At 42.4% G+C, this 13,019-nt stretch overlaps 3 protein-coding genes across 4 annotated transcripts; 2 read left to right on the top strand and 1 right to left on the bottom strand.

Annotated features, from left to right (window-relative positions):
- Positions 1-563: 563 nt before the first annotated feature.
- On the top strand, positions 564-2,107 carry LOC148411908 (lysosomal membrane ascorbate-dependent ferrireductase CYB561A3-like). Its single transcript, XM_088435469.1, has 5 exons — positions 564-781; positions 935-1,143; positions 1,453-1,607; positions 1,741-1,903; positions 1,978-2,107. The coding sequence occupies exons 1-5, from the start codon at positions 595-597 to the stop codon at positions 2,002-2,004; spliced, it is 741 nt and encodes a 246-aa protein (XP_088291595.1). The 5' UTR covers positions 564-594; the 3' UTR covers positions 2,005-2,107.
- Positions 2,108-2,684: 577 nt separating this feature from the next.
- On the top strand, positions 2,685-8,165 carry trappc13 (trafficking protein particle complex subunit 13). Of its 2 annotated transcripts, XM_088435859.1 has the most exons (13): positions 2,685-2,831; positions 3,145-3,213; positions 3,364-3,463; positions 4,022-4,106; positions 4,194-4,321; positions 4,406-4,478; positions 4,625-4,669; positions 4,765-4,782; positions 5,960-6,093; positions 6,527-6,725; positions 7,187-7,287; positions 7,575-7,722; positions 7,911-8,165. In XM_088435859.1, the coding sequence occupies exons 1-13, from the start codon at positions 2,786-2,788 to the stop codon at positions 8,001-8,003; spliced, it is 1,239 nt and encodes a 412-aa protein (XP_088291985.1). In that variant the 5' UTR covers positions 2,685-2,785; the 3' UTR covers positions 8,004-8,165. The 2 variants fall into 2 exon arrangements, with proteins under 2 accessions (XP_088291985.1, XP_088291986.1); XM_088435860.1 differs by lacking the exon at positions 4,765-4,782.
- Positions 8,166-8,545: 380 nt separating this feature from the next.
- Positions 8,546-12,817, bottom strand: sgtb (small glutamine rich tetratricopeptide repeat co-chaperone beta). Its single transcript, XM_088435955.1, has 11 exons — positions 12,728-12,817; positions 12,021-12,230; positions 11,043-11,121; positions 10,857-10,956; positions 10,691-10,795; positions 10,474-10,612; positions 10,261-10,323; positions 10,126-10,163; positions 9,961-10,044; positions 9,444-9,563; positions 8,546-9,379 (listed from the first exon to the last, which is right to left on the bottom strand). Exons 2-10 carry the CDS (start codon positions 12,222-12,224, stop codon positions 9,452-9,454), a joined length of 924 nt encoding a protein of 307 aa, XP_088292081.1. The 5' UTR covers positions 12,225-12,230; positions 12,728-12,817; the 3' UTR covers positions 8,546-9,379; positions 9,444-9,451.
- Between the last annotated feature and the right edge of the window lie 202 nt (positions 12,818-13,019).

The following is a 13,019-nucleotide window of genomic DNA, read 5'->3' as shown; positions in this document are numbered from 1 at the left end:
GTTTTATAGTGTTTTAAAAATAGCAAAGAATCTAGTTTAAAGGATAAAAGCTGACGTGTTTTAGCACATGTCAGAAAAATCATTAGCATGGCCGCTAGTTTGCATGCTATGGGCTCGCGTTAATTTTTTGGGAGCGAATAAACAAAGCAAACATTAGTATGATAGCTAAAAAATGTCATTAGCGTTATACTTTTTTGCCCACTATGAGCTAGTGTGCGCTGTTAGAGTTTTAATTGGACCAAATTTTCTTTGTATGAGCTAGCTATGAGACAAGCTTAGCATTGTTTCTCGCAATGAACTAGCATGTCATTTGTAGTCGCTAATTTGCCCAATGAGCTAGCAGGGATTTTTAGGGAGACATAAACAATAAAACATTAGCATGGTCGCTAATGCTACATGACTCAGCTTGTTGTTTAAGAATTTAAACACTGAAACAAATCAATCAGGAACTATGAGAAGATGATGCCATGGCGTCCTCCCTCCTGACCGCCTACCATGTCCTCCGTGGGACATTTTATGGATCCGAGACAATCCTTCAGCCACGCCGCAGTTGCAGGATTCCAACAAGGAGGTGGTGGAGTGGACGCTTTCCTGATGGGACCGCGGGCGTATTTCTACATGTCCTGTTGTCTGTGCGTCAATTTGGGCTTTTTGTGCGTGACCTTGGTGGTCTTCTGGATCTGGCGATGGCGTGGAGGATTTGCCTGGGATGGAACCGGGGCCCAGTTCAACTGGCATCCCGTTCTCATGGTCAGCGGACTGCTGGTCCTCTACGGTCTCGGTGAGTCGCGACTGTCCAGTCGAGATCATACAGAGTGGCCCGTGCTGATAACTGTACTACGTATTTAGCTAAAAGTTAAATACAACTAAATTGTAGAGATTCTTTAGCATAGCAAAAAAAAGCTAAATTCCCTCATAAAAATGTCTTCTGCAGCTGCCATTCTCTTCCGCGTCCCTTGGGGGTGGTCACAGAAGAAGCTGGCATGGAAGCTACTCCACGCGGGATTCATGCTAGCCGCCCTGGTGCTCGCCGCCGTCGGCCTGTACGCGGTGTTTGACGTTCACCGCAACCTGAACATCCCATCGATGTATTCCCTGCACAGCTGGGTGGGAATGAGCGCCGTGGCGACATTTGCGTGGCAGGTACGTTGACGGGTTTGTTTGAGTCCGATGTCATAAATGGATATCGTTGATAGTCATTAACTCAATGTCTACAGCACACTTTGGCACACTTACTAGTTGAAACCAGTTAAGACAGTGGAGTCACACATCGGGTGCTACTGACATGACTATGTAATCTTCTGAGTGGGGGGCGTGGCTAAAGGCATAATTAGACTGTGTTTGCTGTTGCTCTGAGCCAATGCTAGCAGGCTAATTTGGCTAACTAACAAGGTACATATCTTTTATTGTATACATTTTACATCAATTAAATAAATAACCCTAATCCTACAGTGGTTCCTGGGCCTGGTCGGCTTTTTGCTGCCGTGTTCTGCACCACGATTGGGCGCCGCCTTGAAGGGGCTCCATGTGTGGACCGGACAGGCGGTGCTGATGCTCACTTTGGCCGCTTGCATCAGTGGGATCACTGAACAGCTCTTCTTTGCACTGTAAGTCCCCAATGACTTAAAATCCCCTAATATATATATATATATATATATATATATATATATATATATATATATATATATATATATATATATATATATATATATATATATATATATATTTTTTTTTTTTTAGTGATGGCGTGTCAGCACCTGCTTACAGCCTGCTGCCTGCGGAGGCGCTGTTCGCAAACATGCTAGGTATCGTGATCGTGGCGTTCAGCTTGCACGTTTTCGGAATTCTTTCCAAAGCCGACTGGCGACGTCCCGACACCAACACTAATGACGAAGCTACTCCGGTGAGCGGGAATTTTCCCAATGCCGCAAGTGTGAGAAAATTACCGATATTTGAATTTGTTTATATTGGTTTTAGATTCTGCTGAGAGAGGAAGGCGTTTGAGGACAACGGCGACAGATGAACGTTGTTCCTTTTTAAAATCATCACACCTTTATCTTTGCTTTCACTTTATGATTCCTGCATTAATAAAGCACATTCTGATGCATTTCTCTTTTTATTTGATTGATATTGTATGCTTGTTGAGTCATTCATTTGTAGTTATTTTCATATCTGTTTTACACTCGCCTACATCATTTTGTTGATTTTATTCACATCCTTGTTTTTTTGTCTTGTTTTGCTTTTAGAAACCAATGCATGTGTTTGTAATATTATTATTGGTACCACACTACGCAGTTATATATTTATTGCTATCGTGATTATCAATATTATTGTTATTATTATTTCCAATAGTAGTGACGTCTAGTAGTTGTTATAGTAATGGTGAAATGGAGAAATCAAAGATAATTTGCGTTGAAATCACAAATGTTTTTATTTTTACAGTACTCAGTCAAATTGTTTGGAAATAGTTTAAAAATTATTCACCCCAGGGGGACCAAATAGATAAATCTAATAGCTACTTTAAATTGATGGTGGGATAGCTTATTAATCAATAAAAACATAAAAATTTCCTCCGTGAGGACAAACGGTAAAATTTATTGAGGGATGGTAGTTTTGGTGTGGTAGTACCACATTGTTTCCTAAAGGCGGCAGCCACGTGTATGCTCAACCACAACCATCAAAGAAGAAGACGCGTACATTTGGTCACGTGGGTTTCCTTCACTGTCACAACAGTTAGCTTCCCTCGGGGCTAGCGTCCCCGAAGAAAAACTGTTTTTGTGACAAAATGGATGTAAGTCAAGCCAAACAGGAACACCTGCTCGCTTTAAAAGGTACTCTGCAACTTACCTAGCACTTTAAATATTTGAATTTAATGCGGGTACTGAGTTCCGAAGCGTCGTAGAAAGAGACTGGTGTGTATTTTGTTGCTAACGCTGCTAACGTCATGTTTGCTATCATGACCACATTTTATTGGTTAAATGACAGCGTACTTTATTTTTTATGCGTGCTATGATGGCTCCTCAATAGGGTTCAACTGGACTGCTGGCCATTAAATAGAAAAACGATTTTATGATCACTATGGCATGGCACATCATATGGAGGTAATGTGAACATGCATAACAAATGTATCTGTTGTTTTTCCAGTTATGCGACTGACAAAACCAACCCTGTTTACCAACCTGCCAGTGACATGTGAAGAGCGAGACCTACCAGGTCTGTCTGTCTGTCTGTCTATCTATCTATCTATCTATCTATCTATCTATCTATCTATCTATCTATCTATCTATCTATCTATCTATCTATTAATCTAATCTAATCTAATCTATCATAATATTATGAGAACTCCCATGTTTGCACCCATAGGAGACCTGTTTGGACGCCTCATGCGAGATGACCCGTCCACCATCAAGGGCGCCGAGACTCTAATGTTGGGCGAGATGCTAACACTGCCGCAGAACTTCGGGTGAGTTGCCCAAGCGGTTTTTAAACGTTTCCTTTCTTTCTGAGATTGTATTTTTGTTTCTCTTTCATTTTGATTGGAATTTTTATTGATTTTAAATATATTTAGGCAGATCTCTATTCTAAAGTAATGATATCGGCTTGTATATTTTAGTTTGTTTTGCATGCTTTTCACATTATTTATTTGCTCATTATTTTAATCAACCTCTGCTTTATATTTATTTTTTCAAGTCTGTTAAAATTAAATTTCATATATATTTTTTTTCTCTATTTTTTACGTAATGTTAATCAAATGTGTTTTATTTTGAGTGTTTTTGTGAATTTCTCTTTGCTAACCCAATAATAATAATAATTATTATTTTCATTATTTATGTGATTGTTTTGGGGTGATAGTTGTTTTTTTTTCATGTTATTTATTTATGTAAATGCTCCACAATTTAGTTATAAATTGTATTGTGTTTTTTTGTCATTTGTAAATTATGATTATTTTTTTTTAATTGTGTGCTTTGGGTTTTTATGTAACCTTCTATTATTTTTCATTAATTTTCCCATCTCCTGGCAGTAACATCTTCCTGGGCGAGACCTTCTCCAGCTACATCAGCGTGCACAATGACAGCAATCAGGTGGTGAAGGACATTCTGGTTAAGGTAAACCAAAGCGAGAATTGTTCACACACACACACACACACACACACACATTTAGAACCTCCCCCATCACCTTTTCCTCCTCCGCAGGCCGACCTGCAGACCAGCTCTCAGAGACTCAACTTGTCGGCGTCCAACTCTGCCGTGGCCGAACTCAAACCCGAGTGCTGCATCGACGACGTCATCCACCACGAAGTCAAAGAGATCGGAACGCACATGTGAGTCCCGTCCATGTGAGTAGCCGATACGCGAGCGTTCGTCGTCGGCGCGGGCGTCTCGTTGACATTAGTGTCGCTTTGCAGCCTGGTGTGCGCCGTCAGCTACACCACGCAGTACGGAGAGAAGCTTTACTTCCGCAAGTTCTTCAAATTCCAGGTGAGGCCGCTCACTTAGCGCGCCCTTGAGACACTTGGTAAGTGGTCGCCAAACGCGCCCTCCTTCGTGACACGGCTTGCTCTCGGTTGTTTTTGCTCCGCCGGCGAACCATGGAGACGTTCAGCCTGCATTCTCTCTTCAATCAGGTCCTCAAGCCCCTGGACGTCAAGACCAAGTTCTACAACGCAGAGGTGCGCTTCTCCTTTTTTTAACCCGTCAGCTTGTTAGCCTACATCACGTTTGGCATGTGTTCATTTTGTCCTTTTATGTTCATTTTCTCCATTAGAGCGACCTCAGTTCTGTGGTAAATAGTTTTTTTCTGTTCTCATCGTCTGTCTTCTTTACGCCGCCTGCAGAGTGAAGCAAACAACAACAATGGCGACATTAAGAACTCGATGCTCTATTCATATTTTTGTTATCATTAGGGATGGGCGAGTACTGTGCGGTGTTCCCTCGCTATAATGCGGTCTCGCTTTTTCCTGGATTTTTCATGATGCTTCTGATACCTGGCTGTGCAGTATCGGCTGATACTGTACCGTTACCGCCCCGTTTTTTTTCCCTTAAATACTAAAGAACTGCACACTCAAATAGATGTAGTCCGGCAAAAAGAATTTTTAAGTTATTTAAGTTATTTTTTTAGTACTCACCAATTCCACATTTTTAATGCAGTATCGGTACTCATAGTTATTATAATCATTTTTCTTGTTATTATTCACGCTTTCACTGCCAGCCCAGTTATAATGGATCTTTGACGTCTATAGGCGTCAATGGCAGTGAATGAGTGGATTGAACTGGTAGTTGGTTGTAGAGAGCAGAATGTGTTGCCGTTGTTGTTGCTTGCACACACCTCCTTCGCCACACTTCCTTTTGCACGGGGCGGGGCTTGCGTGTCCGACGTGTGAGTGGTCGTACACTTAAGTGTACGATATTTCATTGTTTTGAAGAATTTAAAATCAAAGAGTTAAGATTCAAACGATCCTGATGATTAAAAAAAAAAAATGGATGGAGTGGGGCCAAGCTGGCTTTGCATGGACCGTCGTGGCGGACTCAGGCGGTGGCATGAGCTAATCAGCTAATGCTAATAAGCTAATCCGCGCTAGCTTGGAAGTTTTACATTCAAATCTGTGCTGTTGACCAAAAACACCCCAAAAATAACTTAAAATACTAATAATATTACTAGAAAATCCTATCAACATACAATATACACCAACAGATGATCCATTTACATTGTTAAAATACATATTAAATTAGCATGTTTTTACCTTATTGAAAATAATCTTTTCTTGTTACATTGTCCCTATCACAAAACAATAGTAAACAATATTACCTGAATTATTTAATTATCCTAACAGGATGAATAAAACATCAATCGAGCTATCAATTGATCAATCATAGAGTCGTAATCATTAAGGGGATGATATCGGTGAGGGAGACTCCGCCTCCTCATAACTGTCCGCCCCCCGCCCTCTGCTGCGTCGCAGACGGACGAGGTCTTCCTGGAGGCCCAGATCCAGAACATCACCACATCGCCCATGTTCATGGAGAAGGTGTCTCTGGAGCCGTCCATGATGTACAACGTGACCGAGCTCAACACCGTCACGCACCAAGATCACGGGTACCGCAAAAATTCTGCCACGCCCTTTCAAAGAAATATTATATTTAATAATACTGTATATGGATTAGTTATCATTCTGAGAATTAGCATTTGTGTCCAGTGCAGGGGACATTTTTTTCTGCTCCATGCCTTTTGACTGTACTAAGTCCTAGTGTCCTCAGATGAGGACATCCTGCCTGTCTCATGTGTTTGGGTGGTATGCATTTCACTTGCTGTCTAGCTGAGACATAATTGACACAACAGTGGACACAAATGAATAGTCTGTGTCTTAGGAAGATGTAACTCTGTTTATGTATGAATAATCATTGGAGATTTCGCCCCGATTTTTTCCAATGCTAATTTTCTCTAGCCAGAAAAAAGGATTTTCCATTGATTACTAGCATTAGGCTACCAAATTACCAAAATATTTGCAATTTGTTTCCTTACCCCCAAGGGTGTCGACCTTTGGCAAGATGTCCTACCTGCAGCCAATGGATACGCGTCAGTACCTCTACTGCCTGACGCCCAAGCCCGAGTACGCCGAGAAGGCCGGCGTCATCAAGGGCGTGACCGTCATCGGAAAGCTGGACATCGTGTGGAAGACCAACTTGGGGGAGAGGGGGCGCCTGCAGACCAGCCAGCTGCAGAGGATGGTACTCGCCAATCGCCACATCCCCCATTCAACCCCTTAAACCCACATGATATAGCTCAAGGCTATTAGATCACAATCACCAGTAGATGGCGCGTTTTGGATATGAACACTATCGTGAAAATGTCAAAATGTTCTTATAGGGTTTGCAGTGAATATGTTAATCTAAATCTCTCTAATATAGAATATTTACATCATACTTACTGCCTTTACATCTCTAACGTGACATATCAAATAATTTGTTTATTCACTTAATGCAGCATATTTACTTTGGACTAACCAATAATGTCACATTTAAATACTAAAAGATAATTGTTTAAAGGGCATTAAATGCTTATATATGCCACAAGATGGCGGCAAATCACTTTTTTCTTTTTTCTTTTTTCTCGTAGCATTTTTGAATCCTTTTGAATGTTGTTGTGAATGTCAATAATCGTCTATTTGCTTCCGAAACATTTGTGACAGGCTCCAGGCTACGGAGACATCCGCTTGTCCATGGAGGTCATCCCCGACACAGTCAACCTTGAAGAACCTTTTGACATCAGATGTAAAATCACCAACTGCAGGTGGGCAAGAGACAGTCGATTTGTGTCCATTGTTGTGGACATCTGTTTTTGGTCCATAATTTTTGATTCATTCGAGCTATGCTACAAAGACCTAGCGTGCTCAATAGAGGACATCCTGGCTTTTCCGGCGATGTGTCATATGTTTGGGTGCGATGCAATTCACTTCGCTGTCCCACCGAGACAAAATGGACAAAACAGTGGACACAAATGTACAGAATATTTCTTATCTCATTCACATCTTCTCAGCTTGCTTGTGTTTAAATGTGACATCTGTTGAATGCGTTTAGCGAAAGGACCATGGACCTTCTGGTGGACATGCTCAACACGTCGTCTGTCCACTGGTGCGGCGTGTCCGGCCGAGCGCTGGGCAAGCTGGGACCCGGGGCGTCACTCTCGCTGCCCCTCACGCTCCTGGCGTCCGTCCAGGGTCTCCAGGTACCGCGCTACTAGTTTGCAAAGCCACGTGAGCGTTTATTTTAGATCCTCGATGGGGAGTCTACTGCACGAGACACATCTGCAAATTGTGTCCACTAGCGCAGTAGTTTGCTTGTGAGGTTTAGCTAACTAGTAAGCTAAAAGTGGCATGAATTTGCGGCGGATTACATCTGGTTGTTTTGTTTCAGAGTATTTCCGGCCTGAGGCTAACGGACTCGTTCCTGAAGCGTACGTACGAATACGACGACGTGGCTCAAGTGTGCGTGGTATGTCCGGCCTAGTCGCTTTTTTAACTTTTTAAAAAACAAAACAAAACAAAAAAAAGCTTTACAATGGACCAACGGTGCGCCCACTGTGTTTTAACACTCACTTCAAATGGTTGTGAATAATAATGTGAATATGTGTTAATAAACTTGAAGAATCATGGAGATGTTTAAACACAATTGCTGAGAGTTCTGTCTCAACGTTAACATAGGAACAAAAACATTTCGTTAGCCTAGACGCGTAACTGTGCAAAAGTTTAAAAACAAAGCGCTAACATTGTTTTATTAGCTTTCTTTGAAAATAACGGGAACGTGTTGATAAAATTGGTGAATCGCACTTGCTAACGAGCAAAAGCATTTCGTTAGCCTAGTGTTTCGTAAAGTTTCAATGCTAACTTCAAAGGTCATTTGCTAACTACAGAAAACGTTTGTTAGCTTAGCATAGTTGTAAACATCATTGAACGTACTTTTAGTACAAAAGTTCAGGGAAAGCATTTTGGCTATTTGTTTCGCTGTTAGACTAGCGCTTAACATTTTTGTGTGAGAAATAACCCAAAGAGTTAGATTTCAGGACATTTTATTTTTGGAGTCATCGGAAGGAAGCATCTTCCTGGCTCAGCAGAGCTAATTTGAGTCACTAAGAATTACAGTGGGCTAATTCCATGTTTTGTCGATTCTGGTTTTAAAATAAGTGCAAAAATTAGAAAATAGAGAGAAATGACACATATCCTATTTTAATACTAGTCTAAAAGTTCGGATTTTGACATACAGGGGACTGCCTATTATTGGGAATTTCTTTTTTGTTAGTTTTTTTTATAATTGTGGGCCAATAAATATATAAAATAGATCAAATAAAACATAAATATATATATGATAAATATAATGAATAAATAATTATTTATTAATTAAATATTGATTATATATAAAGTATAAAAATAATTAAATTGCTATTATAAATAAAAAACAATGGAGTTAGCCCACTCTTGTTCTGGGTGGCTCATTCATTTTCCATAAAGCTTCAGATGCTAAACAGCAGTTTGAAAGCATGCAGGAGGAGGAGCAACCTTAACACTTATACAACATACACAAATCAAATTTTTAAGTGTTCAGTATTATCGTTATAGTTATTATATAGTGACGCTAAAGTGCAATGACAATGTCACAATGCAGGCGTGTCAGTCACATGACTAAAAAGCAACAAGTGGACGTCACGTGATGCAGTGGCACCTTGACTCGTGAGAAGAATCTGTCGCGTTTCTTTTACTCGCATCTCAAATTTTGGCTTGCGGAAAAATAAATAAGAAATCCACGGGTCAAAGGTCAACGTGCCACCGCACTCTTTTCTTCCTCTCGGCTGTCGGCCATCTCAGGAGGGTCTGCTCAGTTTGGTGAGGCTGTAATTTTAGGCGGGGGTGTTAAAAATAGCAGAACGCGCGGGAATCGAACGCGCGCACCAACCTGAGGCATCACGAGTGCTCCTCGGCGCTGCCGCTGAACGATCGACTCCGGATGTGATTGCGCAACTGCTCGATGAGCTCGGGATTCTGCTGCTGGATCTGCTGGGCGAACTGCTGCCCCCTGGTGGAAAAGGACGAGCGACGCTCTGAGGTTGTTCTCGCATTTGGATGACTACATGCTAGCTTTGCAGGGAGTGGAAAAGTAGATGTGACCGTTTCTAGTACCAGTTAGTACCTGAGTTCTCCGATCAAAAGAATAACCAGGTACTGTGCGTTATTCGGTTGTTATATTTACATGTTTATAATACTTTGGTGGTGTATGTAGTTCTGCAGTTCCTTTAGCTGCCACAAGATGGAAGCAAAAAAACCACCAGATGGCGCCAAAGCAATACTGATGTTTTATCAGCAAGTACTGAACCACAAATCTGTAAGGTTTAGGAGTAAAATTATCCTTGTTAGAAGGGCCAGAACAAATTTAAATTTTGGAGCCTCTCGGCTGATCCATAAATTATACTCACGCTTCAATCAGACTGGAAATGTCGGTCAGTCCTCCCACTCCGGCGGCCGGCCCCCCCACGGCGTTTGCCATCATTCCTGACATTCTGACAAACAGGAAGAAGTGTGATGTTAAACGCTAAGCTAATCTCAAAGCTAACACGTCAGTAGCTAGTGCCGACACTCACAGCTGCTGCACCTGCTGGTTCTGCATCACGCTGGCCGCCTGCCGACAGAGGAAGCGTTTTCCCTCATTGTTTTGCGTCGTGGGCATCAATGACGACCATATAAGGAACGACCATATAAGGAAGCGCTGCGCTTACCATGCTGATGAAAGCGGGGTTGTTGATTAAACTGGCCATGTCGAATCCCAAACCGGAAGCCATCTGCATTATGACACACGGGACATGATGAGCATGATGATGGCCTTTTGTGTGACTGGTTAGAAAAAGTCTACACACCCCTGCTCAAATGTTTTGTTTTTTGGCTAATAAAAAGAAATAATTTCAAACTTTTTTTTTTTTTTTTGCACTCACAGGACTGCTGACTTCCTTCTGCTTCTGCTCGGCCACCTTCAGGTTGGACTTGTACGTGTCGTTATCCGGGTCCAGAACCAGTGCCTTTTTAAAATACGAAATGGCCTCGGGGTATTTGTTCATGGCCGTTAGCGCCAGGCTGCAAACACGGTTCGCCTATTTATGCTTTTTGTTTTATTAACTTATTATAGATCAAATGAAATATTTTTCGACTTACCCCATCCTGCCGTACGCTTTGCTGTAGTCGGGATCGATCCTGATGGCTCGTTCGCAGTCGCCCGTCGCCTCCGTGTAGTTGCCCAGCTTACTGTGAGCGGCCGCCCTGCGCAATCATAGCTTTAGCATCAGCTAGCATTAGCATAACCGTGGCTAGCGGTTCATACCTGTTACAGTAATAAACGGCGTTCCTCAGGTCCAGTTCTATGGCCTTGGTGTAGCAGTCCACCGCGCATCGGTAGTTCTCCTCCTTCATGTGATTGTTCCCTGAAAACATAACATAGCCCCGCCCCTTTGATTCATATAGCGTCACTTCCAGATGCGGATGGACGATCGAACGTTATCTTTGTCACCTTCGTTCTTCAGTTGCTCGGCTCGTTCGGCGTCTTCGGGCGAAGGCGCCGTGGTCGCCGGGAGACTCAGGTTGTCGTTCTGGGAATTACGTGATAAACGATTGGTCATTAGGTCCTAGTGTCCATGTGTTGTTTGAACTGGTGCCTAACACATCAAAGACACATCCCTTGTGTCCCTGTGATTTTTGACACATCAAAGATACCACCGTGTTGATTTTGGTCAAGTTATCAACCTAAGATGCTTTTAAACACAAAAATCAAAGACACGTTTACTGCCCGTGTCTTTGACGTGATTAAACTGTTGTGGCTGGTAACCACAACATTCCCTATCAAAGACACGTCCGTGGTGATGTGTTACCTGCATCTAAGACAATATTTCGGTAAGTCAGGTTGTCGTTCAAAGAGTAACTGAGAAACCGTCTTTGAGTGTTAGCAGTGATGGTTATCGTTTGTATCTACCTTTTAACATCACAAAGACACATCAATGAATTTTTAGTTCAATGCTATTGATTATTTGACTCATCAAAGATACCACCGTGTTGATTTTGGTCGAGTTATCAACCTAAGATGCTTTTTAAACATCAAAATCAAAGACACGTTTACTGCCCGTGTCTTTGATGTGATTAAACTGATGGGTGGCTGGTAACCACAGCATTCCATATCAAAGACATGTCCGTGGTGATGTGTTACCTGCATCTAAGACAATATTTCGGGAAGTCAGGTTGTCGTTCTGAGGGTAACAGAGAAACGGTCTTTGAGTGTTAGCGTCCTGGTTATCCGTTTCTATCTACCTTTTGACATCACAAAGACACATCAATGAATTTTTAGTTCAATGCTATTGATTATTTGACACATCAAAGACACATATCTGCACGTGTCTTTGACGTAATGCGTTGGAAAGATGGTTGGTAACCACACCCATATCAAAGACACCTTTGTGGTGGTATTTTTTTTTAACTGAAAAAAATGGACGCTCACCTTTAGAAGCGAGTTAAGGAAGACCTCCATGAGAGGCTCCGGCGCCGCCAGGTGGCAGTCGCTAGAGCTGATCTTGAAGGTGGTCTCCAGACACTGGATGGCAACTTCAAGGCTCTCCTGCTCGTCGGATGTCAACGTGCCGCCATGCGTCTGATCCCGTAGAAACTGTACGATAGAAAACGCCAGGCGCTTCTCCACCGCCATGTTTACCTGCATAGTTTTTATACAGTGGTACCTTGACTTGCGAGTTTTCCAGTTTGACATCCAATTGCAATTTTTAACCATAAACACGATGAACTGTAACAGCTATTAATGTATAATTCATCACGCTGCAAACGATGGTGATATGTGCGTGGCGATGACGTCACGGTTAGCAGGTGCAAACCAGCGCACGCGGGAAAAGGCAGTCACGTGCGGCACGCACCCGCCCCCTTTCTCCTCCCCATGTTTGTTGACACGCGTGTTGTGACGTCACTCCACGGGATGTCATTTTACGGTGCATGCACAATTCTTGTTCGTTTGAGATACGTGAATGTAATAGAAGTGACTTAAAAAAAAATGGGCGTCGGTGCCGCCAACGAGCTCGAGTCTTAACGATGCAACGGTCACGTGACGCACTGGTAATACGTAAGAGCAAATAAATAAATGAAACGCCAGTATGGTTGATGAAATTGCGTCTGAACGTGGTGTTGACGGCATCCTCTTACCTGAGCCGCGGCCGCTTTGCAGTCGCTGTACTCGCGCCGGGGACAGCTCAAGCTAGTCTGCTCCTCGTTTGCGCATGCGCACACAGTGCACTGATACCGGAAGTGACAGAAGAGAGTTTGATTGACAAGCTGCAATTGTTGCCAAGACAACAGCCTGAAACGTCTTTTTTTTTTTCTTTTCGAGTTCATTTTCAGTTCCGTGCGTTGTTTGCTTCCTTTTTTGACTTGAAATTTTCCATTTAACTACCTCACCAAGACATAATTTATGCTTTGAAAAATCCCAGGTTCTTAT

Source organism: Hippichthys cyanospilos, chromosome 15 (genome assembly GCF_059441005.1).
Source record: "Hippichthys cyanospilos isolate Australia breed blue-spotted pipefish chromosome 15, RoL_Hcya_1.0, whole genome shotgun sequence".
NCBI classification, from domain to species: domain Eukaryota; kingdom Metazoa; phylum Chordata; class Actinopteri; order Syngnathiformes; family Syngnathidae; genus Hippichthys; species Hippichthys cyanospilos.
The sequence above is the reverse complement of the archived record's forward strand: the minus strand, read 5'-3'. Positions and strand labels throughout refer to the sequence as shown.